This window comes from Jaculus jaculus, chromosome 11 (genome assembly GCF_020740685.1).
Source record: "Jaculus jaculus isolate mJacJac1 chromosome 11, mJacJac1.mat.Y.cur, whole genome shotgun sequence".
NCBI lineage: Eukaryota > Metazoa > Chordata > Mammalia > Rodentia > Dipodidae > Jaculus > Jaculus jaculus.
Window position 1 is genome coordinate 8904421 of NC_059112.1, and position 27590 is coordinate 8932010.

General features: G+C 38.3%; 1 protein-coding gene across 14 annotated transcripts in view; it reads right to left on the reverse strand.

Annotated features, from left to right (window-relative positions):
• The window catches only part of Adgrl3 (adhesion G protein-coupled receptor L3), a 482809-nt gene that overhangs the window by 93840 nt on the left and 361379 nt on the right, over positions 1-27590 (reverse strand). For all 14 annotated transcript variants that reach the window (XM_045130208.1, XM_045130203.1, XM_045130202.1 and 11 more), the window contains 2 exons: positions 15607-15673; positions 13086-13177 (listed from right to left, as the gene is read on the reverse strand). In XM_045130208.1, coding sequence (XP_044986143.1) covers positions 13086-13177; positions 15607-15673 — 159 coding nt within the window. The remainder of the gene's footprint in view (positions 1-13085; positions 13178-15606; positions 15674-27590) is intronic.

Below are 27590 nucleotides of genomic sequence, written 5' to 3' on the forward strand. Positions count from 1 at the left end.
TTGAAAATTAGGATTGTAATATTATTTAGTTCAGGAGTGTCTGAACCCATGATCCATGCGGTCCATTGGTCCATTAGAACATGCGCACATTTATTTTGTGCGATACTGAGACAAAACATCTGCAAAGTTGAGGCTTGAGAACCACACGATTTTGTGATTTTCTGTTGGCCGTTTTCACGGGGATGTTTATTGAAAAGAAAATCCCTTCAAAGTTAAACAGAGGTTAAGATATTTACAGATGTGTGGTGTGAGGCGACATGGCGATGTTGGGAGTCGGGGCGGGCTCTGAGGCAAGCGGGACTCTGACCCTGCAGCTGGGGCGTCCTGATGTGAGAAAGCGTCTCCAAGAGATTAAGAGAGTTAACCTATGTAAAGGATTTAAAATAAAGTAATGTCTGAAGAATAACAAAACCATAAATTCTTATTACTATTTTATGCACCACCTCAAGTAGAACATTTACGATCTCAAAGTGGTGGTTGATCCAGTGCAGTAAGGCTGTTCTCGGGGCCGAAGGAGGAAGCAAGCTGTCTCATGTCTCAGATGCGAAGATTACACACGGCCTCTCGGAATGGGAGTGAAAAGTGTAATCAGGTTTCCAAGAAGCTTGGGGAACTTGGGTTATTTCAGTTTTGGAGGCCAAAATTCCTTTCAGCCCAGTGTCGCACAATTATTTGCTCATAGCAAATCTTTAAAAGCCAGTAAAATTTGAGCAAATGCTAAATTTGTTTGTGTATAATCATTATGAATACCTCAATTTCAATGTCATGGTACGTCAAAGAAAGTTTGGCTAGAGGAAAAAAAAAAATGTCTTTATGGTTGATTCCTGAGTAAATTGACAGTGGTTGGTTGAATGGGAAGTCGAAGCACGCAGCCTCTGCGCTTGCGTCTCTGTGCACTTCCCCTGCAGACGATGGCCGCTCTGCAGTTATGGACCCTTGAGAAGGTGGAGCCGTGCGGGAGGACGTGGGTCACTGGCGGAGGGTCTTGCAGGTTGGCAGCCTGCCCCACACCTATGCTCACTCTCTCTACTTCCCACCCTGGGATGTGGTAACTGGCTTCCTTCCTGCGGCGTGCCTTCTTAGCCATGGCCACACTGCCCTCCAGAACTCTAAGCCAAACTAAGCCCATTTCCTTCCATAACTGTTTTTCTAGTGGGTATTTGTCCCAACAATGAAAAACGTAATTGATATAGCAACAAAAATAACTCTTAAAGTCACAAAACTATGTTATTAATGAGATTTCATGAGTACTATATTCAAATTTTGGAAATAATAACATCATCTGCTCATGATATTGAACAGCTATGACATTCAATAATAATTGAGGAAAACGTGTGTACTCAAAGGTATGCACAGTAATAGTTAGAAAATGATTTAAGGGGTTCAGAACATATTACTTTACGTTGCTTTGAAAGACAGAGGGCTCCCTCAGTAGGTAGAGCATGAGGTTTACAATATGATGGACTGAGAAAAGAGCAGAGGTGAAAGAGCTTCTTCCGCCATCCCACAGCTTCTCTCTTACCATAAAACAGTTCTCCACCCATCCTCTCTGAACTAGGTCCTAAACTCTCATCCCAGAAGGAACACCCTGTCAGCAGGGTAAGGGAACTGACTTGTTCATGAGCACACACAGGTGCCATTACAAGCTGAGCAAACGTGATTCGCTCAACCCCCCTCAGTAGTAATAACTACTACAAAATACTCAGATCTCCCCATGTCTATCTACCTTCCCAACAGTTGAGTAAAGTTTACCTTTTGGTCCTTATTTTCAAAACTTCTTATATAATGTAAAATGTATTAAATAAATTTGTATTTTTCTCTTGTTACTCTGTCTCTTTTATGTGGATCTCAGCTACGAACCACTGGAACAGATCTGAAATCTTTTCTGCCCTACAGAATCAAATGTCTTCATTTTCATTTATTTTTACTTATTTGACAGAGATAAAGAGGGGGAGAGACAGAGAGAATGGGAGCACCAGGGCCTCTAGCAAATAAACTGCAAATAAACTCCAGGGGCAGGTGCAACCTTGTACATCTGGTTAACGTGGGTCCTCGGGAATTGTACCTGGGTCCTTTGGTTTTGCAGGCAACCACCTTAACCACTAAGCCATCCCTCCAACCCTTCATTTCCATTTGTAATCTATGACAAATATTATTCCTTATGTCTATGAGCCAAAACTTCACTGAAATTAAGTATGTCAGAAGTCGCTGGGCATGGTGGCACATGCCTTTAATCCCAGAACTTGGGAGGCAGAGGTAGGAGGATTGCCATGAGTTTGAGGCCACCCTGAGACTTCGTAGTGAGTTCCAGGTCAGCCTGGGCTAGCGCGAGACCCTACCTTGAAAAACCAAAAAGAATAATAATAAAATAAAAAAATGGTTATGTCACAGGTTATGAAATTATTTTAGTTTATTTCTGAGGTTTAGTCACAGTGAATGTTATGGTGTGAATATGAAATGTCCACAGAGTATCATGTGTGTGAATGCTGAGTTTATAGATGTTGCTGGGATTTTGGCAGGATGTGTAATTTTGGGATGTGGGGCCTAACTTGAAGAAGTAGGTCATGAGGGGACCTTGGAGGGATTTTTCCCTGAATACTTTCTGTTGCTTTCTTGACTTCCTTGTTGGCTTTAATAAGTAGGTCTTTTAGACCACTACTATCTCTCACTGCTATGATGGTCTACATAAGCCCACGATACCAAATGATAATTGTCTGAGCCATTTGAATTTCTGAGCCAATTAAATTTTTCCTTAAGTTACTTCTGTCTGGTATTTTTGTCACAACAGAGATAAAATCCAATCATACTTTTTATAAAGATTAATTTTTTAAGCTGGGTGTGGTGACACACACTTTTAATCCCAGCACTTGGGAGGCAGAGGTAGGAGGATCGCTGCGAGTTCGAGGCCACCCTGAGACTACAGAGTGAATTCCAGGTCAGCCTGGGCAACAGTGACACATTTCAGAGTATCTATTCAAAACTTTAAAATTCAAGGGAAAGAGACAGGACAATACGAGCTTAGGTGCCTACATTGGAATCAATTCTAAGCCCACGTCCCTCTGGATTTCATACTGAGTCTTCAGGGTCCTTGTCACGGTCTTTGTGGACAGCATTCGTGCTCTCAGCACTGGTCACGCCACACATTTCTGGGGTGAGCAAGGAAAATGGTCGAGCAGGAAAGTCGTCTTCTCTGTACAGCACCTTCACGTTCGTCTGTGTGTGTACTTTTATTATTCACTTGTGCAGATGCAGGTAGGGCGTTTCTCCTCTCCTCCCAATCTCATTGTGAGACAGGGTCTCTTTTGCCCCTGCAGTTTCCTGTTTCTGGATTCTCCTGGTTCCTCTTCCCATTGCTGTCGGTGCTTTGGGGTTATACATGGGTTACTTTGCTCTGGTGCTGAGGACTGGACTTAAGATGGCAGGATTGTAAGCAAGCACCTTTAACAGAGTTCCTATCTATCTATCTATCTATCTATCTATCTATCTATCTATCTATCTATCTATCTATCTATCTACCTACCTATCTACCTAACCATTTGCCTTATTGCTTTTAAAGAAAATATGTAGCTACTATAATTTTTTTTTAATTTTTGCAAAAAAGCTTACAGGATCACTTGCCATTACTGAAAATAATAAGAATCTACAAAAGGAACTCAATACTGAAAATAAAAATACATACAACACTTAATTCACACATAAAAAAATAACACATTTGTGCACTGATGACTCCAAAAGTGTAACTTCAGCTTTCTCCAATCCAGCGCCATCAGCCACAGCATGTCCGATGTAACTTTGTTCAAAAACAAATAAACAACAACAACAAAAAACTATTCCATTATACAGTGTGTTCACATCTCAGTAATAACACACTTTTGTTATCCCAAGTGTTAAGCCTTAAATTCACATTATTTTCTCTTGAAATGTCTATAAAATTAATTGGCTAAATCTGTCCATTCTACCATCAAAATTTTAGCATTTCTAAATGTTGGGGTAGAGCCCAGTGATTCATAGTCATGCATTCCAACCTGTGGCCTTTGGGCCTCATGTGTCCTCGGATAGCTACAAATGGAGCCCAACTCATTTGTAGATGACAACATCATGTCACAGTGCGAAAAGGTTAGATACTCCTGACTGGAAATGTATGCAGTCAGCATATGTAAGACCCTGGGTTCAATTCGTCACACATGCATGTGCACAAAGACACACATACGCAGACTCACATGCTAGCTCAAAGCATTTTTCCTATCACAAACACAGACACACACACACACACACACACACACACACACACACACAGAGTGTACATTTTTTTTGTTTCATGAATTTAATAAGAATAATCAGGGATAAAAGTAAAATTTATGTTTGTACATTGAAGCTTATGCTAAGTATGTAAATAATCTGGAACAAAATATTATTTAATGAGAATTATTCTTAGAATTTTCCCATTGTTATAAAAACTTGGCCTTAACTGTTTGGGGGAGAAAACCAAAGTTTTATGAGCTTTTGAGTCTGATGGCACATCTACCATGAAATGTAAAAGTGATCTGAGTCTAAGCTCTTTATTCACAGCAAAGAACATGTTAATTTTTATATTCATTTTTGGGAAGACAATTTCCCCTAAGGAAGTCTTTCAGGCTTTCTCATCCTTAGATAGAAATTGCCTGTGCTAGATCTAATATCATCCTAATTACCTGGGGACGAGAGAGACAATACCTCAGTCTCAAGGTGCGGCGCGGAGCCGTGCGTGCCAGTGCGCCACGCAGCCCTGCTTCAGACGTGCCTCCGCACGTGCCACGCGCCAGGGCAGGGAGTGTGCCGCACCACAGTCAGGCACAAGCCACTAGTTCTCAGAAACATAGCATGGCAATTGCAATCCATTTTAAACAGAAAACTTTTCAAAGAGACCATCCTTTTAATACTTCAGAACCTAAATAGGCATGATACTGTGAGATTTATCGTAATGCCTGATGGAGGTAAGGCTGTGTGAAACTTTGACTGGAATCTTCCTTCTAATAAGTGATGGCTAAGTTACTATCTATCTATCTATCTATCTATCTATCTATCTATCTATCTATCTATCCATCCATCCATCCATCCATCCATCCATCCATCCATCCATCTATCTGGTTACAAGCAGAAAGGGGAAGAGACAGAGTGGGAAGAAAGTAGGGAAGGAGAGAGAGAAGAGAGACTGACAGAAAGAACAGACATGACAGGATCTCCAGACACTATAAACCAACTGCAGATCCACCCACCAATTTGTGCATCTGGCTTTACCTGGGTTCTCGGGAACTGAACCCTGGTCGTTAGGGTTTGCAGGAAAGGGCCTTAACCACTGAGGCAGTTAAATGATTTTAAATGTTGTGATTAATCAGTGAAGAACTACCTACACATTGATTTGGAAAGATTTGAACTTGTTCGAACTGAATCCATGTATCATAACAATACACAGAGCCCCAATATTGTTTGAACTGCATTGTTCTTAAAATACACCTGATCATGGCATAATGTTAAGGCACATTTCCTCATGCCAAGAAGGGGAGGGAAACTGGACAAAGGAAATAAGGGACACATGATATACATTTTTAGAATCCTCATAGTATTTTTTCATTTAATGAATGAAATAAACACATCATAGTTTCTAATTCCAAGTAATAATATGTTCATAGTATGAACAAAAGTATTTGTTTAAACAGATAAAAAACAATATCTTCACTGTCAACGTATAGCACACTCCTCCAAATTAAAATATTCTCTCTCAAAGAGAGGAGGGAGTCTCTGGAGATTCAGCAAGTCAAGTTCAGGATAATGGGATCTTATCGATCACAGGTCCACTTCCCAAGGTTCTGAGAGCGGGAAATAACTGAGCAAGGGCTGACTTGGACCCGGGTGGTACAGCAAGTAAGACACTCCCTCCTGCGGGGCGGAAGGAAGCTCAGGACTCTCAGCAAGTCAACAAGTCAGGGATAAAGGCTGTGAGACGCCCGCACTAAGGTTATATGGAGGGAGACAAGTGCTTGGGAAACAGGCTCTCTGACCAGTCCTGTTGCCTACGAGTTGTGCAGGGTGTTCCAGAGTCACAGCTTCCACGAGCTGTCACCTTCGCTGACATGGACCGTCGGGGGATGCAGCCGGCTAAGGAGGAATTCCTGCAAGTGGCTGCATACAGTGCTGCATACAGGACTGAGACCACCGTAAGCTGACGGCCCACCACTACTAGCTGGGTGCAATCACTGGGCTTTGGTCTATAGACTGAACCCTAACTGGGGTGAATAGAAGCGTCTTTGTGTCTCCACAGAGGAAAAATATTCCTGCGGTAAGTGTGTACAGGGCTCACATAATACCCTTTACAAGAGGAGACGGGTGTTAAATAGCATTTCTAGCTATTAGACATAAAGTCTTTAAAATTTTCAAAATTTAGTACTTTTGATCCTGACAGAGAAGTGATGAGGAAAATCACGTATAGTGACATAAACTCCTTTTAAAAGCTCACACGGATGACTTTGAGCATCTTTCATAAAACCCCCATCAACATTTTGAAAGTTTTAGTAGCCAATATTTTGATGAGCATTAGTGTCCTAAGCATTTTCTTGAAATCTGATGCAGAGAAAGGTGAAGTTTATAATCATTTTTATTAAAGATTATCTGGACTTGAATTTATGTTTCCAGGATTGTTCAAAATCTTTTTACATGGTTTCTCTGACCACAGTGTAAAATTGAGATAATTTTGAAATGTAGGCCATGTATTTGTCTATAGGAAATTTACATATATATATATATATATATATATATATATATATGGAGCTGGGTAGAGCTCAGTGATTAATGCATGTCCAACCTGTGGCCCTCATGTATCCTACAAATGAAGCCCAACACATTTGTAGATTGCAACATCATGTCACAATGTCAAAAGGTTGGATACTCCTGACTGGTTGTATATATTCAGCATATGCAAAACCCTGGATTCAATTCATCACACCTGCACATATACACCATAAACATATAATATATGTATATATATATATATATATATATATATATATGTATATATATATATATATATGGAGAGAGAGAGACTATATGATATATATTATAAAATAATATTACATATCATATATATATATAATATTATATATATTACTATGTAGCCTTAAATATTTCTGTGATATTGTTTTATTTTCAAGATGACAGAATTGCTTTTCCTCTTATAGAACTTAATCCTCCTTACACTCCATAAAGTACTAATGAAATACTAAGAGAGGTGGATATAATTCTGACTTAATTATTTCTAACACATTGAGAAACAGTCCTCAAAGTAAAGGTTACCTTCCTGAAAAATGGAATTTCTGTGGATATTATTAAAATCTTTCTATTTTCGTCTACAGATCTTCTGAAGATTTCTAAGCTTCCGTTACATATGGCAGGTGTCCAAGAGCACTTGAGACACTTTCTATTGTGTTGCTTTTCTCTAGAATTCCAGAGCTCATTATCTATTAATCAAATGAGCATTTTACTCCTGAAGCGAATTCTTTCATGACAAGCTAAGTTTGTCTTTAAAAAAAAAAAAAAAAAGATCATATCATACCTAATTTTAATGACACTATTCCGTTGGAGACCAACACAGAGAAAAATCAACTCCTACCAAATCAGAGATCCAGAGCCTCAGAGGCCCCCAACACCTCATCACTGAAGCAGACCACAAATGAACCCAACATGGCTCAGGGAAATTTTGCGGAAGAGGGGGCGGAAAGAATGTCAGAGCCACATGTTGGGTCATGATACGCAGAGACATTTATCCTACCCATAACTGAGGGCTAACTCCACAATGCACGGCCCATATACCTCAACAAGGAGGGGCCAAGAGGAGGGGGTAGGTCACGGATGAGCCTAATATTGATACCAAACTGACTGTTTTTGCTCAATACAAAACTAATTAATAAAAAACTAAAAAATTATTTTAAGAAGTGGCAGGGTTGATAAACGGACTTAAGGAAAGGCTTTAAGACAAGATGTGCATCTTAGCATGTTCACGTGATGCGCAGGCATAAAAGAACTTGTCTGATACAAGGAGTCAGTATTTGGTGAAGGAAGTGCTTGAGAAAAGCAGGCTCCCATGGGGTTTTCATTACTACGGTGACCAAAGTGGTCCAGCTTGGTTGGCGAACAATCATACTGTGCCACACTTTTGTGTGTGTTCACGTATGCAGTCTGCAGGTGCACATGACTGTGAGGCACACATGTTGTGTGCACATTTGGGTGAAGGGCCAGAGGGAAACCATGGGTATCATTCTTCAAGAATGCTGCCCACCATTTTATTTTATTATTTTATTTATTTATGGATTTTTTTGAGTTAGGGTCTCACTTTAGTCCAGGCTGACCTAGAACTTAATCTGCAGTCCTAGGGTGGCCTCGAACTCATGATGATCTACCTCTGCCTCCTCTTTGGTGCTGGGATTAAAAGGTGTGCACCACCATGCCCTGCCCACTTTTTATTAAGACAGGGTTGCTCATTGGCTTGAAAGCCTGACCAGGGAGTCCCAGGAACGTGTCTGCCTCAGTCTCCCCAGGGCTGTATTACACGCGCATCCTCACAGGCCATGGCTTTTCACATGGGTTCTAGGGATTGAACTAAGCTTTGAACTGACTGAGCTACGGATTGAAGTAATTCGTGATTGCAAGTTGTGATGTTTAAATCTCTGGTTGTCAACTTGAGTGGATTTGGAATCATCATAGAAAGAAATAGCCTGGGAATAACTTTGAGAGCTTTGTCCATTAGGTTAATTGACTTGGGAGAACCAACTCTGTGGAGATCAGTATGCCATGGGCTCTGGTCCAAGACTGAATAAGAAGGAGAAACAAAGATGTACACCAGCATTGATAACTCTCTGTTTCCTCACTGTGGGTTGGATGTGAACAATTGTCTTAAGGGCCACCACCCTACCTTTCCAACATGGATGGGCAGTGCCTAAACTAAGACCTAAGTAGACCCTTCTTATGTGGCCTTGGGTCAGATGTTTGGTCACAGCAATGAAAACTTAGTAACTGAAACATAACCAAGCACTTTCCTAACTGAGCTACATCCCTGACCTCCAAAACATATTTAAAATACATTTTTTTTTTAAAAAGCAATCCACTTAAAGCCCAAGAAAACATTAACTTTGGTAACTTTCCTCATTTACTAAAATATACAAAATCCAGATGAGTGATACTTACAATTTAAAACACTCTCAGGGTGGGAAGATGGCTCAGCAAAGCCTGGTTGCCTGGGTACAAAATGTCAAGCCAGATGCACAAATGGAATTCATTTGCAGTGGCTGGGGCCCTGTCACAACCAAACTCTCTCTCTCCCTCTCTCTCTTCCTATCTCAAATTAAAAAAAAAATATAAAAAATAAATAGGACATTATAACCCATGCCATATGAAAACACATTTTACACATTTATGTTCATGTTAAAAAGATGCCAGCCGGAGGTGGTGGCACACACCTTTAATCCCAGCACTTGGGAGGCAGAGGTAGGAGGATTGCAGTGAGTTCGAGGCCACTCTGAGACTACATAGTGAATTCCAGGTCAGTCTGGGCAAGAGTGAGACCCTACCTCAAAAATACCCTTTATCCTTATCATTTATGCCACGCTGATTTCTTTACAACCAGGCCTTTGTTAGTTAATTCAGTCCATTTTAAGTGAAATGAAATGTCCTTTGGGTTCTGGTGTAAGTGCTGAGATGCTTTGCTTCCACTCACACCCATGATCTGCAAAGCAACTTTCCTACTGTGTGGAGAGAAGGTAGAAACCCCTCAATATACTGTTCTGCTCTGTGTCCCACAGGGAACTGTCAGAACAGCACAGATTTCCTGGTTGCTTGGATTATGGCAGAAGAGTGGACTTCCTGGGATCTAAGGAAGTGCGTTGTTCCATCGTGGCCCGGCCTCTTCCGTGCACTTGCTTGGGTTCTAACAACGACTCCCCTGTTCTTTTATCACGTTCTTAACATTACTGGATCTTTTCTATCAGTACACCCATATTCACATTTCTTCCATCCTAAAACTATCTCTCAAATGACTTTTTAACAACTACTTAATTTCTCTCCTTCCCTTATTGTATTTTTTTAAAGCGTCTTCAAAGAATACATTTCTTTGCTCATCTGATGGTCACATCTGTCTCATTCATTCTAACATTGGGAAAGGGAAAGGATGACTCAACAAAGTTAAGTCCTTTCCACAGGTCCTAACCTAGCAGGCAAATCAAGAGTGCAAATTGAGATTGTCTCAGTGATAGCTGTGCAATATAGAACTTGTAGCTACAATGCCACTGAATACAGTTATTGGCCTTTGGGTGTTTGATTGCTTTTTGAAACAGTATTATCCATCAATGCTATGAAAAAAGAATTTTCTTTCAAGACATATGATGATGCTAACTACAAGAATAAAGCTAAAAGTAAGTTATATTAGATAAAAATGTTATGAACCTACCTTAAAGGCATACTTGAAGAATAAATAATAGTAAGAAATAATAATAATGAATAAAGCTTTGATTTTTAAGCTGACCAAAACTGGAAAAAAAAAATGAGATCAATGTGCTTGATTCAATTCTTTCTAATCATACTTTAAAAAATTACCTAAATTGTAAACAATGTGTTTATTATATGATAAAAAACAATAAGCAGAGATGTAAATTATAATAACTTCAGTAATGTATGAATGTTAACCAAAATGTATTCTTTGGCTATTTATCTTATCCAAATCTAATTTTGCCAATAATTGCTGAAGGAAATGACACTACACATTAAAACAACAACTTAATTGTACATAACTCAGTAACAGAAAGATTACTATCTCAACAAAGTAAAAGTAAGAATTACAAAGTCAATGACACACCATAGATAATTTCTAGTTCATTCTATTCTGTTCTCATTTTCTAACTGTCGATTCTTTCCAGTTGATTTAGGCAAATGACTTTTTCATCAAACTTAACTGCTCTGTGTCAGCTATCTTTGCCATGAACATCAGTATCCTGTCTGATGGTGAATCACTCATTGGTGGCCAGCTGTGGTCAGGAACTGTGCCAGGCACCGAATACAGAAAGCCAGGCCATGAGTGGTGGAGTTGCCGTGTGATGAGGCTCAGGAAGGCCTGTGGTAGAAGAGGGCACCAGACAGCATCCAGAACTTCCGACCACCCTCTCATTCAAGCAGAGTTACTCATCCAGGCAAATTATATGAAACTGCATTTTAAGGCATTCAGACAAGTGACAAATGTGCATCTCAACATCACTATTGGTTTCAAAGGCCAACATTCCTGAGCAAATTAATATGCATTTTTTTCTTATTATCTAGAAAATATGAACTAGCTACTTATAAGAAATATTTTATTTTTATTTATTTTTTTGAAAGACCGAGAGAGAATGGGTGTTCCAGGGCTTTCAGCCACTGCAAACAAACTCCAGATACATGTGCCACCTTGAGCATCTTGCTTACATGGGGCCTAGGGAACTGAACTGGGATCATTTGGCTTTTCAGGCTAGCGCCTTAACTGCTCAGCCATCTCTCCAGCTCAGAACTAACTGCTTTTTATATACATGTATACAAAGTACCACCAGAATTAAAAAATGCCATGGGAATTTTTTCATATTTTTATTGACAATTTTTATCTGGCATTTATTTTAATCACAGTTCCAGCCATTATATTCTTTTGGCTTCTCCTCACGCACTTTCTGCTTAACCTCTTCTTTCTCCCAGTGAGTCTCTCTTCTACCTTGTTCTCTCTCTCCCTGTGTGTGTGTGTGTGTGTGTGTGTGTGTGTGTGTATCTTATTCCTTTGGTATGTGTTTGACGCTATGAGCGCAGTTAAGGTGGCCTGCATGGGCACAGGTATGGGCTTATTTATTGCAGCATGTGGGTCCTGCCAGGGGCTATATTGTTACATAAAGTTGCTCTCGCTCCCCTGGCCATCAGTGATTGCTTGTAAGTCCCCGGGGAGGGGTGGAAGCATCACACTCTCCTCTGAAAGACAAATTTTGAAAGTGAAAAAATGATTGGACAAAAAAAGACTACGGGAGATTTACCTCCTCAGGGCTGTGGATTTCAAAGAAAGCGGAAACTTGGAGCTACATACATTTATATTTCAAAGTGAGGGCTGAGCTGAAAACCCCAAATCCAAAACATTCTTAAATTCAAAGATGAAAATCAAAAGTTTTACTTTTTTAAGTCTTCAAATTTGGAACACTTTAGGTTTAGTAAATTCAGATGAGGGATTTGACTTTTCAACCAGTGATGTCTATGTAAACATTCTCGAGTCTGAAATGTTTCTCATCTCAAGTTCAGCCTGTACTTGTGAATGTGATGGAGGGAGATCTCTCTCTTCTCTCCCTCTCTCCCTCCCTCTCTCTCTCTCTCTCTCAGCTAGGCACAGCTCCTAAATACAAATGTCTAGATTCCACATTCTGCATTTCTTCTTCTTCCTATTTTTTTAAAAGATATTTATTTATTTATTTGAGAGCAGCAGACAGACAGAGAGAGAAATAGGCAGAGAGAGAGAGATAATGGGTGCATCAGGGTCTCCAGCCACTGCAAACCAACATCAGATGCATGTGCCACTTTGTGCATCTGGCTAACGTGGGTTCTGGGGAATCGAGCCTCGAACCGGGGTCGTTAGGCTTCACAGGCAAGCGCTTGACCGCTGAGCCACCTCTCCAGCCCTGCGCTTGTCCTTGTGTCATGAACGCCCTATTTTGATTCCTGCAGTTACCATGCTCTGAGCAGAGAGAAGAGTGTGAAGGAAAGGATGCAGTTCTATAAAAAACGATGCTCTGTTCCTACCTCAATGTGCTGCATAGAATAGAGAGATCAAAGACAAATCTTAAATCGGTGTTTAGAGGACAAAGCTGATTTGAAGCTAAAGCATCATGATACTTATTCTCAGCATATCACGACGCTCAACCGTCAATAAATGAGTTCACTCAGTGAAGATGGTACATCGGTCTTTGATGTTATTTTTGCCATTTTTGTTTACAGTAGAAACTAGGACTAGCTTGAGAGTCAAGTCTATCAAAAAGAAAAAAAAACCAAAAAACATGAGGATCACTTACTTGATATTATCAAGACAGCCAGATTCAGGCTTCAATATGGCAGTGTGATGAAACATTTTGTATAACGCAATGCCGAGGAAGATCACGTTGAGCTGAAACGCAAAGGGTAAGGTTATGTAGTGTGGCCACAACAGAGCAAAGGCTGGGCTGCTTCCCTGCAGCAATGCCCTATCCTGGATAACTACTTAGTTCTCTGTATATTTTCAAAGCAGTCGGATCTCAGGGGACTGCCTCGTGTTACAGGAAGAGGGAAGAATCCAGTTTAGGGAACGGTGACAATCTCAGAATTACAAATCATGGCTGTGCCAAAAACACACAGACGCCGAACGAGCAGCGGTTTGGAGGACGCTGGGGAGATGGTGAGAGATCATGCACAGCCCTGCGAAGACGTAAGGACACCAGCCCACCGCGAAGAAAACTGACCTAGACGGCTTGCTCTCCCAGGATTATGATTTTTTCTTTTACATTGTCTGAACATTTCTCTGAAATGATGAATTAAGACATAATTTCTTTTACTCCAGAGATACTTTATAATCTTTCCTTAGACAGGGTCTCATGTAGCCCAAGGCTGGTCTAGAACTTGCTATGTAGATGAGAATGGCCTTGAACTGAGCTCCCTGCCTCTACTTCCTGAGTATTAGGAGCTATGCATGGGTTACCCTGCATGGTTGATGCATTGCTGAGGTCCAGCCTCAAAGGCTTCAGGGATACTAGGCAAGCACTCTACCAACTGGGGCACCAGCTCCAGAGATGTATTTTCAGATGCTACATTATAATAATCCTAACCCTAACCCTAACCCTTTTGTTTGTTTTCTGGATTCATTTAATTATAGCTTAATTTTTGAGATGGGGTCTCTATATTTAACCCTGCCTGATCTGGAAACTGTCATGTAGCTCAGGCTGACACTGCACTTGTAGCTGTCCTTCAGCTTCTGCCTAGAAGGTTATGGAATTATAGGTATGAGCCACCACACAGATTAAAATACACACATCAAGACATCTTTAAATAGATAGCTTACATGGGTTTAAAAGTGCTAGTTCAAATTCCTTGTTCCAATCAACTAAGAAGAAAGTCAAGAGCCTCTCCCCTGTAACTTAAAATGGTGCATGCTAGTGGAAACTGTTTTTCCTCCTTCCTTTCAAGCTGTATAGGAAACCATCTACTGAGCTCCTCTTCATCATGATTAGCTTCCATGGTCTCACAGTTAAGGACTGATGAGGACCAGGAGGGGCCAATGAAAAGCTTTATTGCAATCCACCTACATTACAGACTTCATAATCCCTTGCCAATCATCCAAAAATCCAGAAAAATCCCAAAAGTTAAAGTCTTTTTTAAAAAAATATGTTTGATTGGCGATCAAACCTAATGTGAACTGAGTGCATTTGATGGGAAGCCTGGTTTGTACTGGTATTTGGCTGTCCGTGGTCTTCAGTCTACTTGCTTTTACTTTTTCTAATTTCTTTGTTAGTCTAGTGTTCTTTGGGTAGAGTACCACAGTCCTCTCATAGTGTGAATAATGGGTGACATGTTTGCTTGTAGGCAGTAGCCTATATCATATAGATTTATGTATTACTTGTGATACAATGTATATATACCATATTACTTGTGATATAATGTATATATGCCATACTCAAATATGAGAATTTTTTTTTCTTTATGAGGTAGGGTCTTCCTCCATCCCAGGCTGACATGGAACTCACTCTGAGGCTCAAGCTTGCCTTGAAGTCATCATGATCCTCCTATCTCAACATTTCTTAATTTCAAAACACATCATTTGGCCCAAAGAGTTTCAAGTAAGATTTTTGGAGTTGATTTAACTCATATAAATACTATGTGTTAACTGGTTGCACCGTGGAAGCTGTGAGAAGTAGACTTCACTCACAGTCAAGACTACCTTTTTCTCCCTATAATGAATGGTAGCCGTGTAGTTTGTGACAGTAATACAAACAATTTTATCAAAATTAGTCAGATCACATGTGAGATACAAATACCATGCCTCTAAAAGTCAAAACAAAAGGAGGCATCTGTCCAGAATGCACACCCAACTTGACTTTGTCATTTTCAAGTAGGATCTTGTTGAGTTGTAAAATGTTAAAGAATTATAGGAAAAACAAGGTTTAAAAGAATAGTGAGGTGTTTACTCATATTTTCAAATCTTGATCATTCTTGCTTCAGATAATCCAAAAGCAAAGGAATGAGTAAGTGCTGTGGCCAAAGTTAGAGTCGCAAATGCTCAACGATATCTGTGACTAACTGGACTACAGTGGGCTGGGTTTCATAGAAACCATATGTTACAAAAACTTCTGCCAATGTTTGGTTTCCTCTTCCCCCAGTGCTGATGAACTATTTTACACTATAGCAGTAGAATTTAATGAGTGTCTAATTGCTTGACTTACGTAGGGTCAAATAACTACATACTTTCCCGAAATTAACCTATGTAAATTTCACATAGTTAGTACATGGATAATGAAAGTTTTATATCTCGTCCCGGAGAATACATAGTTAATTAAGAGTTCTCACCATAATTATCAAGGTCGCTGGTCCTATAAAACTCCAAATGAAGTAGGTGTCAAGCCGGAGCCAACATCTGCAGTGAAACAGAGGGGAAAGAAGGCTTTCAAAGACCAGGGCAGGACATGTGTCAGGGGAGAGCAATGACAGAGCACGGTGCGAAGTGAAAAACACTCCACTGGGAAGCAGGAAATATTACATTGCTTGTTCATTTAAATGCTGAATTATGTGCCTGATTTCTGACAGCACTATTGATGGAGTAGGATAATTACCCCTGGAGGAAGCAGGAAAAAACTGGAAATGGGCCTATTTGCTAAGGCCTTTTGTGCCTGACATATAAACCTTATGGGAGGAAAAATAAGAAAAAAGAGAGAAAGAAAAGCCCTATACCACAGAACCATTCAACCAAGTAGCTTTAAGCTATCTTTTTCTCTCCAATTATGGTGCTACATAACCTGTCTATCAGCTGTCAGGCAGAGTGACATTTTCCTGTCAAGAAGATCTGAGGAAATTCAGTACAAAGAAGAAATAAATTTGGTATCAGAAGATTGAAGTTTAATTAGGTTGAGCAGCCAACCTTTGAGAGTTCTCAAGCCTTAAAAAGCGCATTGTTACTGTGCATGATTCCGGGACAGCAAACGATGCCCAGTATGCCATGAAGTTGATGCACAACCTCAAAGTAAATTATTAATCACTTAATTTCAGCCACATTTAATACTCCCCCCATTCAGAAAGCCTGTGGGAAATTACATTCTCATTCTTCAGGATGACAAGGAGACGAAGTAGAAGTGACTTGTTATGAGGAAGATTAATGTGAATTTTGACCAAATTATATTTGATGTTAAAAATAATATGTTGAATAATTTGCAATTGTTTCAACATTGGAGTCACAATTAAAAGAAAAACATTCCCAGTGATATGTGTTCAAGATTGCTTTATTATGTACTCTAAACCTGCAAATCCCAAAGATCATACATGCATATGATTATATGAAAGCTAAGTATAAGCAATAATGAAATGCCAGAAAAAGCTATCGAGAAAGGAATGCACAAATGATATTAATAAAGGCATTGGTGAATCAAATATTTTCTTTCCACTGATAAAATATTATCAAACTGAAAAAAAGAGTAAATCACTCATGTCAAGTGGATACTTGTTTCTGCAAGTTAAAAGTTGGGTTACAGCTTAGTGATACAGGTAGGCCTGGTTTCAGGCCTCAGTACAAGAAAGGAAGAAGGCAGCAAAGAAAGAGGGAAGGAAGGATGAGGAAAAGGAGATTAAAGGCATGATAAAACACCTATATCAACCGTATATTAAGTTTATATGCATATATAATATGTGATATGATATAAATTTTATACATACAGGATAATATTTGTATACATATAGATCCATGAAAATAACTTGGTACTATGTCTGCAATACATGCACACACACAAACACGCACACATATACGGTTCACTTATATTACATATCTGTATATATGGAAAGGAAAAGATATCATATTGTGCAGAGGACTAGAAAGTAACCCAAAACACTGCAAAAATATGTTTTATTTTAATTATTACTGAATGTGCTCTAAAATACTAAGCTTTATACGTGACTAATATGGACAATGTTTTTTTTTTTTTCCCTACTCTTCTGTAACTTTTGCATTTTCACAAATCATGGTAAGCAATGATATTCTTACCAAAAAAAAAAAAAAATCAATTTGCTTACCAGTTCATCATTTTTACCTGAATGGATGATTACTTTTATTCAAAATAAGTATTATAATTTTGTTCTAGAAAATGTTACAATGAAGTGATCATACTTAAATTGTTAGCTATTTATTTGCCTGAACAATTAGTTACACTTTGGGTATCATATTCAATTATTTGGTCATAAAACACCAGAGTGTCATGTGTCTAAAAGCAGAAATAAAGGAGAAAGGCCAAGGCTCCATATGAATAGCCATCCCTCTCAGGAACTTCCTGAAGGAGTACGTGGACGTGTGTGGGTGTCTTAGGCAAGCAGGTGAATTTTCATCAGTTGTCAGAGCTCAACAATGGCCAGATTTTTCTTAGGGTAAAAGCAATATGGAACAAAGGAAGCACATTTTCCCTGATTAGCCAAGAAACACACACACAGACACACACACAAACGCACACATGCACACAACTTTCTCTCAACAGAAAGAACATGATATTGATAACACATTGAAGATGATTGCTTATGTCATGGCCCCTCTTTGTAGGCCAAATTAGTCTTGGAGAGGTCATCTGTGAACTAGGTGCATTTTCAGTAAATAATTTTTTATTAAAAAAAATGTGCTTCAAGGCCTTTTGAAAAAAATATTCTTTTATAAGTAAAGCAAATACAAATGACTTTAAATACATTATTAGTGATTTTCTTGAAATAAGAGAATTTACAACTCTTATACCATCAAGTGGTGTGCATAAGTAACACAATGCTATCCATTTTAGCCTTACAAAGGCTTTATTTCCTTGTAAATGTCCTCAAGCCTAGCAAATGCTTCATTGTGGCCTAATAACCTCTTAAATGTTAAAGGAAAATGAGAAACTATTTTTATTCTTTGATAAAATTCACCAATGCCATTAGTTACAATAGATTTAAGTTCCCTTCAACAGTGAACAGTGGAAGAGGCTGTAGGAGACACTAAAAATGTACTAAGTAAATCACCGCTCCACAGGCGCTGTCTGGGTTTTCCTATCTTCTGGAAAGCTGTGTGGCAAGAAAGCCTTTTCTAATTTGATTGCCATATGGCCACACCTGCTGTTGTTTTGGGCCACACGCTGGCTTTCCCAAAGATTTGCCTATTTCCTCTCTTTCCCACAGGTTTGCATGGCTCTCAGTTTACTCGTCCAGCACTGAAACCATTCTCCTGCCTTTAGTGCGAACAGTGGTAAGACATGGGACATAGAGACCCATGCCGGGCATGTGTCCCACCGCACAGTACTCTAAGACCTGCGTACTATCCACCACTGGGATACAGCCCCAAACCTCTGGGTGAAAGGAGATGTGCTCGGATTAGAGAGACAAATGCTGGAGGACCAATTCATCATATTGAGCACAATAAAATTCAGCCTGTGAATGGCCAAATAAACCTGCCACGTAAGAAACTTATTTACATGAACAGGGTTTGATCCAGTAAGAAGCATTTGACCTGTGCAATGAGCAATTTTGACAGTCTATTCTTGTTTAATTTTAAAGATATCTTGACTTGTTATTTTTTGAAAGAATTCAGTTATCCGTGTATAATCTCCAATCATGCTCTTTGGAAGTGCTGTAGAGGAAGAAAGACATGAGGTAGGTTGGAATATCACATACACCCTAGCCACACAGCTTGCTCAATATCAAATATATTCTAGAATTCAAAGGCATGTCTGTCGTATGCCATAGACTTTGCCTTGTCTTTAATTTCAGTAATACATACAAACATGTCATTCTTTGATTATAGCATATTTTTTTTCAAATAATAAAAATAATATATTTCTCTTTGCATAATGAAGTCATATTGAATTAATATAACTTATTGGTTCCTGCATTCTGAAGAGCCAGTACTCAACCACAAGGATAAATTGCTATTTTCTTTCAGAATTTAGGGCACATCCTTAAAGATAATAGTAAAGATGTTGACATCAGTGACATTTTCCCATTGAAAGTCAGTTAGATATTCAACAAGGACCACCTTCATACTTATTCAGAAAATAGAAAAATAAACCAAATTAATTTCTGAACAAAGGACATCAGAAACATACACCTTTTAAATTTATCATTTGTAAATGATAAGACACCTCTTACCACTTCCTTTTCTTCAGTCATTTTGAAAAGACAGGATTCTGTATTTAGAAAAAGAACAAGCCCAGCTGCCTCAAGATACACATATCACCTAATAAGCACACCTTTCCTAATGTTTCCGGTACTCCTAAACACTGCCCCATTCAAAGTCTTCATGACAGTAAAACTCTGCATTTTGTTTAACTCATTCCTGTCAAGCAGACTTCTGACTTTTATCCAAGATTTCCTGAAGTTGTGTAAATTAGCAATGATATTTTCAATGGGATACACTTTGGGGATATAATTAGACCCCTGAAATGCATGTATCCCATATAACACACATGCATCATAAAAACTAGCTCTAATATATCAAGTGTAGTTTGCATTGTCTCTATGTCCTCAATATGATATTTGTAATATTTCTAAAAAATGTATTTGTGAGGAGAGAGAGAGAAAGAAAATTAAAGAAAGAATGAAAATAGCTGTGCCAGGGCAAAAGAACTTCAGATTCGTGCACCATTTTTTTGCATCTGGCTCTACATGGGTGGTTAGGAACTCAACCTGGGCTGAGAGGCTTTGTAAGCAAGTGCCTTTAACTGCTGAGCCTTCTCCCCATCCCAATATTCCAATCTGTTAAATTTTTTAAAAGGCGATCTGTTATTTCTTCCAAAATATAGTTTATACTTTTATGAGGGACCATATGCTATTTGATAGAATTTATCAGTAGTAAATACTGCAGTAATTCCCATGGTCCTATTGTGTTTAAAATGACAGGAGCTAATATAAGAATTGTAATCACGTCTTTAATAAAGGAATATTTTAATACAGTTCACTTAACTAAAAATAATCCTACTGATCAGAAAGTTCATTTTTCTTCATTTACACCACTAGATAATAGAACCAATAATAGTTATAATTTAGTAATTATATATTTCAGCCTTTAAATAATGCATACTACCTTATATACTTACATACACACACACACACACACACACACACACACATATATATATATATATATATATATATATATATATATATATATATATATATGTATATATATATATTCATATATAGATACCCACACACATGTTTATACACTTATTCAAATACCACAGCAGTGATCCAAGGTACTTATAGGGATCCTTAATTTACAGATAAGTAGCTGAATCTTAATTCTATTCCTGTCTACCTTATTTTAAACTCCTTATGACTTCTGGGTGTTTCACTCAGAAAATAGAGACATTTTATACAACAAAGCTGTGATTTACTTGACAATCACAAATTCTTTCAAATGTTTGTTTGTTTATTTATTTATTTATTTGGCAGAGAAAAAGAGAAGAGAGAGAGAGAGAGAGAGAGAATGGGCGCACAAGGGCTTCTAGCCACTACGGACTCCAGATGTGTGCGCCACCTTGTGCATCTGGCTAATGTGGGTCCTGAGGAATCAAACTTGAGTCTTTTGGCTTTGTAGGCAAATGCCTTAACTGCTAAGCCATTTCTGTAGCCCTGACAATCACAAGTTCTTAATGAATAGAGGGAAATGTATATGCTGTATGTAGTGCATATTGCTGAAATAAGGATAAGGTAAAATTATCAGTTCCTTCTAATTATGTCAGCTTGGATATTAGTGAAAATTTGCCATTACTGAATGGCTTTACTACAATAACTTATATTTATAATCACTCAAAGAATACAACTTTTTGTTTGTTTTTTCTTAAGATAGGGTTTCACTCTAGCCCAGGCTGACCTGGAATTCACTATAGAGTGGACAATTTAATTTTTAACATGTTTAAGTTTTGAAAAGTTGGAATGATCTACTTCACACTTTTACTGTAGGGAAATGAAGTCACATACCCATCAAAACTCACTTCCACTGCCATCTTCCTCCTTCCCTGCAACACTCAACTTCTGTCCACTGGGCAGCGTTCACTGTTCTCTGACCTCAAAGATTTGCCAATTCTGACATTTCACATAAATAGGAATATACAGTCATATGTAGGCTTTTTGGATGATGTCATTTATTTGACATATTTTTAAGGTTTATCCCTTTTTTTTACCATGTATTACAACTTTATTTTGATCCCAAATACTATTCAAACATGCATTACATATCTACTTATTTCATATATGGATAGATAGATAGATAGATATAGATATAGATACAGATATATGTGTGTGTGTGTGTGTGTGTGTGTGTGTGTGTGTGTGTGTGTATACACACATATACTCTTCATGAGTTGGTAAACACTATTGTTTCCATTTATTTTGGATAAGAAAAATAGTGAGCGAAATTTTTATGTAGATCTGTGCTTTCATTTTTCTTAGGAAAATGTCTATCAATAAAATTGTTGGTTTGCATGGTAACTATGTTTTGTTTGGTATTAAGACAGGATCTTAATTGTGTTTGTAAGGCTGATGTTAAATTCCTGGCTTCCAATGATACTCCTAGCTCAGCCTGTTGCATGCTGGCGCCAGCAGCACCTGCTTCCACATCAAGCTGCATGGTAAATACCTTTAACGATAAGTTTTGCTGATCACTCTTCTGAAATAGTTAGCTATATCATTTCATAATGCTGTAAGCAACTTATACTAATTGCAACCTTTTCACATTTTCAACATTTGGTAGCATCTCCTTTATGTAGCCATCCTAGTGGATGCAGATATACTAAATAGTGAGCGGTGGAAGTGATCACACTCCTTTGATTACAGTAAAAACTCAGGAACAGCATTTGACTCTTGGTATATGTCAATGCACACTGAATATAACATGACAAGGGTCTTGTGGGTGTCTGATATAGATATGGTATGAAAAACTCCTTAACAGAAATAATGAGACCCAGTCCAATATTTTCATGTGTCATTATAGTTTCATATGTAGTCACAGGTTTCCTGGGTGAAAACATGATACAATAAACATGAAGCTATAAATTCCATCTCTAATACACATACACAGAAAGCAATATCTCAGCCTTTATATAATAATATATACACAGACTTATAAACCCTTAGATGATAATCTTGATATGTCATTGAGAAGCACTTCCTTAACTACATTATTTCCCATTGTCCAAATTACAGCCGAACACATGGGATGATATTATGTCCAGTAAGTAGATGTTTCATGTCAGGTAAACAAAGGCTCCTGTAGTGTCATGTAATAACTGCTGGGAAATACTCCTGAGGAAGATGCAATTTTTTTCACAGTAGATTTCAGTCCTTCAAAATTGTGAACAAATGTATAAAATCAATCTGTACATAAAGCTTGCAGATATTACCGAGCTCAATATTCCCTGGCTAGTCTCCTTCTTGAATAACACTATAACCTGTTATGTTGATGGGAACCAGTGGTCACTATTCCTCCATCAGGCTTACTCCGGCTATTTGAGGAAGTGAAAGTAACTCTTTTTTTGAGCAACAAAACCACTCTTTTTACAGATGCTTTACATTCATGAGCTAAACAGACAGATGCAAAATTTAACAGATGGTTTATAACAATTTTCAGATCATGGTATTTTATGTCAATTATATTGAAGAGCCTGGCTATTTTTCCAGTGCTTGTGAATTCCAGCTGGTTACATGTTAGCTGACATCACCCGTATCTTTTATGAGTGCATTATCAACTTTTCAGCCCAGGTTTGATCTTTGAGAATATTCTCTGGGTTTACTCCCAGCCAGTGCTCTCCCTCTCTCTCTCCTTGGTACCCATTTTTAGACCTTCCCTCCAATCCTCTCTCAATGGTATTTAAATTTTTTGTTCAAACCTTGCATTTTGGGGAATATCGTGTTACAGTTTAAATTAACTTATTACTTTCATGTCTCAAAACTATAATATCTAGAATTGAAAAATGGGACAGTCCATTTGAATGATTACTATGTCAATGCCAGTCTCTTTTATCAGCATCTTCTAACAGTATCCTATTGAGAGCTCTATTGTGTGTCCACATGAATACCAGCAACAGAGATCAGAAATAAAGTGGAAATATATCCCCACGATTAACAGTGAAGTTTAGATTTGTGATCACTAGCAGAGGGTTATTTAAAAAAAAAGACTTTCTGTTATTTAAATAAATTTTTTAAATGTATGTTATTGTGTCCAAATTTCATTTTAAATACATTTCTGAGTATATGGCAGTTAGATTAAGAGATTTTGTTAAACAAACATCTGAAGATAATTACTCTTATTAACATTTCAAATTGATGGCAAACCAAGCAATGTCTCAAGATCAAATTATGTATGCTTTGTTCTTGAGTATGGTTCTGTACGTAATAAGTGCAGCAGCCTAATAACATTTCATAGCAAAACACAGCATAATCTTTCAGCCAGATGGAATATGATAGCTATCGTGATCAAAATAACATTTATTTAGCCCACAAAACAATTTTATCTCTAAATTCACCTTCTTATGTTGAAATCATTCTCATTTTTTTTTTTTGGAAGTGTAAGCTATTATTATTGAAGGTTTTAGACATAACAGCTCATTATCAGCATAATAAAATGATTAAACGCAGTATGGGGAGAAAATGGCAAAATGCCTGTTATTTGGATTATGATATGGTATTATTCTGACACGGAGTTGGGGTGAAACTGGAGTAAAACTTAAGAGCCAGTAATATCACATTGATACCGCAGCTACTTGATTTTGAAAGGTGGGACCAGCTGACGAGTGAACCATAGCTTACTTCTCTTCTGGAACAGAAACATGGAGCATGGCTGACAGTGTGTTTTCGAATTCTAGCTCTAGTTGTATTTGACTGGACTGTACACATTGTTTGAGACAGGGTCTCTTTGTAGCCCAAGCTGACGTTGAACTCATGATGAACCTTCTACCTCAGCCTCTAGACTGCTCATACTACATGCCTGCCCATCACACCTGGCTCACTCACATTTTTAGTTTTATTTATTTATATGTTTATTTGGTTTTTTGAGGCAGGGTCTCACTGTAGCTCAAGATGACCTGAATTCATTATGTACTCTCAGGCTGACCTCACACTCATGGCGATCCTCCTACCTCTGCTTCCTACGTGTTGGGATTAAAGACATGCGCCACCACACCTGGCTTCATAGTTTTTGTTTTTAACTGAATCAATGTCACAAGTTGAAAGTTAACACTGGCAACCAAACAATGAACAATATCACAGTTATGCACAAACATCATGAATAAATGTATTTCGGATTTGTAGTGGTCACTGCATTCGTGAGCTGACTGCAGCTCTCATTATCTGTGTGAGATTTGCACAATGTCAGGCACATGAACATTATGCTATGTACAACAGAAAAGGGCACAGAAAGACATCAAAATACAAAAGGGCTAGTTTGAAGGAAGGGTTTCAGAGGGGGGAGATGAGGAAGGGTCACGGAAGAAAGTTAAGGGAGGGGAGTAAAATCAAAATGTAGCATGATTATGGGTATGTATGAAAATTTTCAATAGAGGTTAAAACTTTGAGAAACATCATGTGCTAAACAAGACTTAGAAAAGTCATATAGAAAATAATAAAATCTTTCCACAATGGTTACAGAGACTGAAACAGCCAATTCAGACAATTAAAAAGGAAGACAAAACAGAATTCTATTGGTAGAAATCCTTTGTGTTGGGTCAAAACTCATTGCTTGTATTCTTCTTTGAGAAGATGTCTTGATTAGACCTGGTAGAAACATGCCCCCTTTGTCTCAGCTTCTCGGGTAAGGATCAGTCAGTGAATAATCCTTCTAGTTTCAATACCTGCTTCCTTACTGTGCACCTCAGGTGCACAGATGTTGACTTGGATGAGTTTACCCTAAGAGGAAGTAAAATATCATTCCACCTCCATTACTCATGGCTTTAGAAGTCATATTTGTGGGCAATTTATATAAAATGCACAAAGTCAGGGCTGGAGAGATGGCTTAGTGGTTAAAGCATTTTCCTGCAAAGCCAAAGGACCTCATTTAGATTCCCCAGGACTCACATAAGACAGATTCACAAGTGGGCACATGCATCTGGAGTTTATTTGCAGTGACTGGAGGACATGGAGTGCCCATTCTCACTCTCTCTGTGTCTCTTTTTCTCTGCCTCTCTTGTTCTCTCTCTCTCTCTCTCTCTCTTTCTCTCTCTCTCTCTCTCTCTCTCTCTCTCTCTCTCTCTTTCTCTCTGTCTCTGTCTCTCTCTCTCTTTTGCTTTCAAATAAAATGTACAAAGTCATAATGAAATGTTCTATGCCTTCCTGTGGAAAAATTTGAACAATAATTTTCCTATTCCTTGTTTACCCTCTTCCATATCCTCTCCTTTTTTTCTATATCTACTTTGTTTTTTTAGTTGGGTGAAAAATCTTAAGTGTAAAACTGAGTTATTAAATTTTGTTTAAAATTAGTGCCTGAGAAGTAAATTAGTCCCTATTCCCACACAGTAATAATGTCAGCAAATGAGACCTTTCAGTTGCTGGCAGGAAATGAAAGCCACGGTGGCCAGCACTTTGGAAGGTCACAGGAGAGTGTACGTTATTGCTTCTAAGAGAAGACAGACTTTTCACTATCCGGAAAATCATATCTGTCTCCAAATAAATGACTAAACACAAAGGAAACCATTTGACTCTGATCTGGAATAGGATAATTTACAAATAAGTCAGGAGAAAGGGGTATTAAAGAAAACCAAGCCAATTGATACTATCAAGAGAGCCCAAATGGAACTGTTAAGGACAACATTTAAACTAACGGAAGGTCACACATAATGATATCACTCAACTAAATTTCTTAGGGGGGCAATGCATTAATTAAAATGTAAAATGCTTTGATCCTGGGGGAGTGGCTGCTAATGGGTTTCTTCTTAGATGGATGAAAACATTCAGATTTGAGTGGTTATGAGGGCACAACACTGAACACATATTAAAAACAACTGAAGTGTATACTTTAAAGGGATGAATTCTATCGTGTGCAAATTATATCAACAAAGGCATTTAAAAGCACTGTGATTAATCTAATACCTCTTGTCTAAGATAGTTTTAGAGGCGATGCTGGATAAGCCCTTTCCATAATGCTTATTTGTTCTACAGTTGTCATTGGGATTCACAGAAGGGATTCAGATCTGACTACAATTCACAGCACAGAAATGAGAAGGCCTCTTTTTTTCATTTTATTTTCAGTACCGGTGCCCATTACACACACAATTTTAACTCTATTCCCAATAACTTTGGCGTCTTCGTTCTATCATTCCCTTTTTATGAATCCTCATTTCCGGAAGCAAGGAGGTTTACCGCCAACATGTTCAGGCTGCTGACTGCTGGTGGAACGTCAGGAAATTTGGCTTATTAACGTCTGTGCAAATTGATGTTATCCAACCTCCTCTGATCCTTCACTGTGGCTTAGAAATCTTTTCAGTAATGTCTAATTAGCTCCGTAACAAATTTTCCACAGTGTTCATTTTCAAACCTTTTCAAATCTCCTGTCCTCTTAGCGTGACCTCAACTATTCACTCAACAGAACTTCATGTGTTAGTCTAGTTGGAAACACTGATGTGCTTAGAAACTTATCAGAGTTGTTCTTTCCTTCACTTATCTATAAAAGAAAAGGTCACTCCATCATTAAAAAATATCCTACTTCTTGTGAAACAAACCTGATTTGGTTTACCAAACGTGTTCTTCCACAGAGCTCTAAGATCACAGGCAAAGTAATGAATTCAGATGGTTCATTTTCCATCTATCATGTTGATACCACAGACTTGTGAATACTGAGGATACTTTCCATACTGAATATTCAGTATGGAATACTTTCCATACTGAATGAAGGTCTTACTTTCCGTGTGTTTAGTGAGGACCCCTCCCTTTGTCCAACCTGTATTCACTGAAGCTTTTATTTCCTGTTAACTTAAAACTTCATATTTTGTAAACTGTCCTCCCTCTCTATTTCCCAATATTGAGGACAAAACTCATGGCTTGCATGTGCCAAGTTAAGTGCTCTACCATAGATCCATGCCTCCCCACGTCTTATTTTATGTCCCATTTCATAAACTTCATCATTGTCATCACACAAACAATATTTTCAGTGAGATACATATTGGGGTGCAGATAACCCATGAACACCCTGCTGGATTACTATTGACTTACTTTTTCACACCCTCCAATTTGGCTTCTGCTTCCAGTACTTTCTCAAAATAGCTGTTGGAAAGGTCAAGCGATTTTCAGTGATGCTTATCCTACTCGAATTATCTTTGACATAAATCACCACTGGTTTTGAAAGGCCG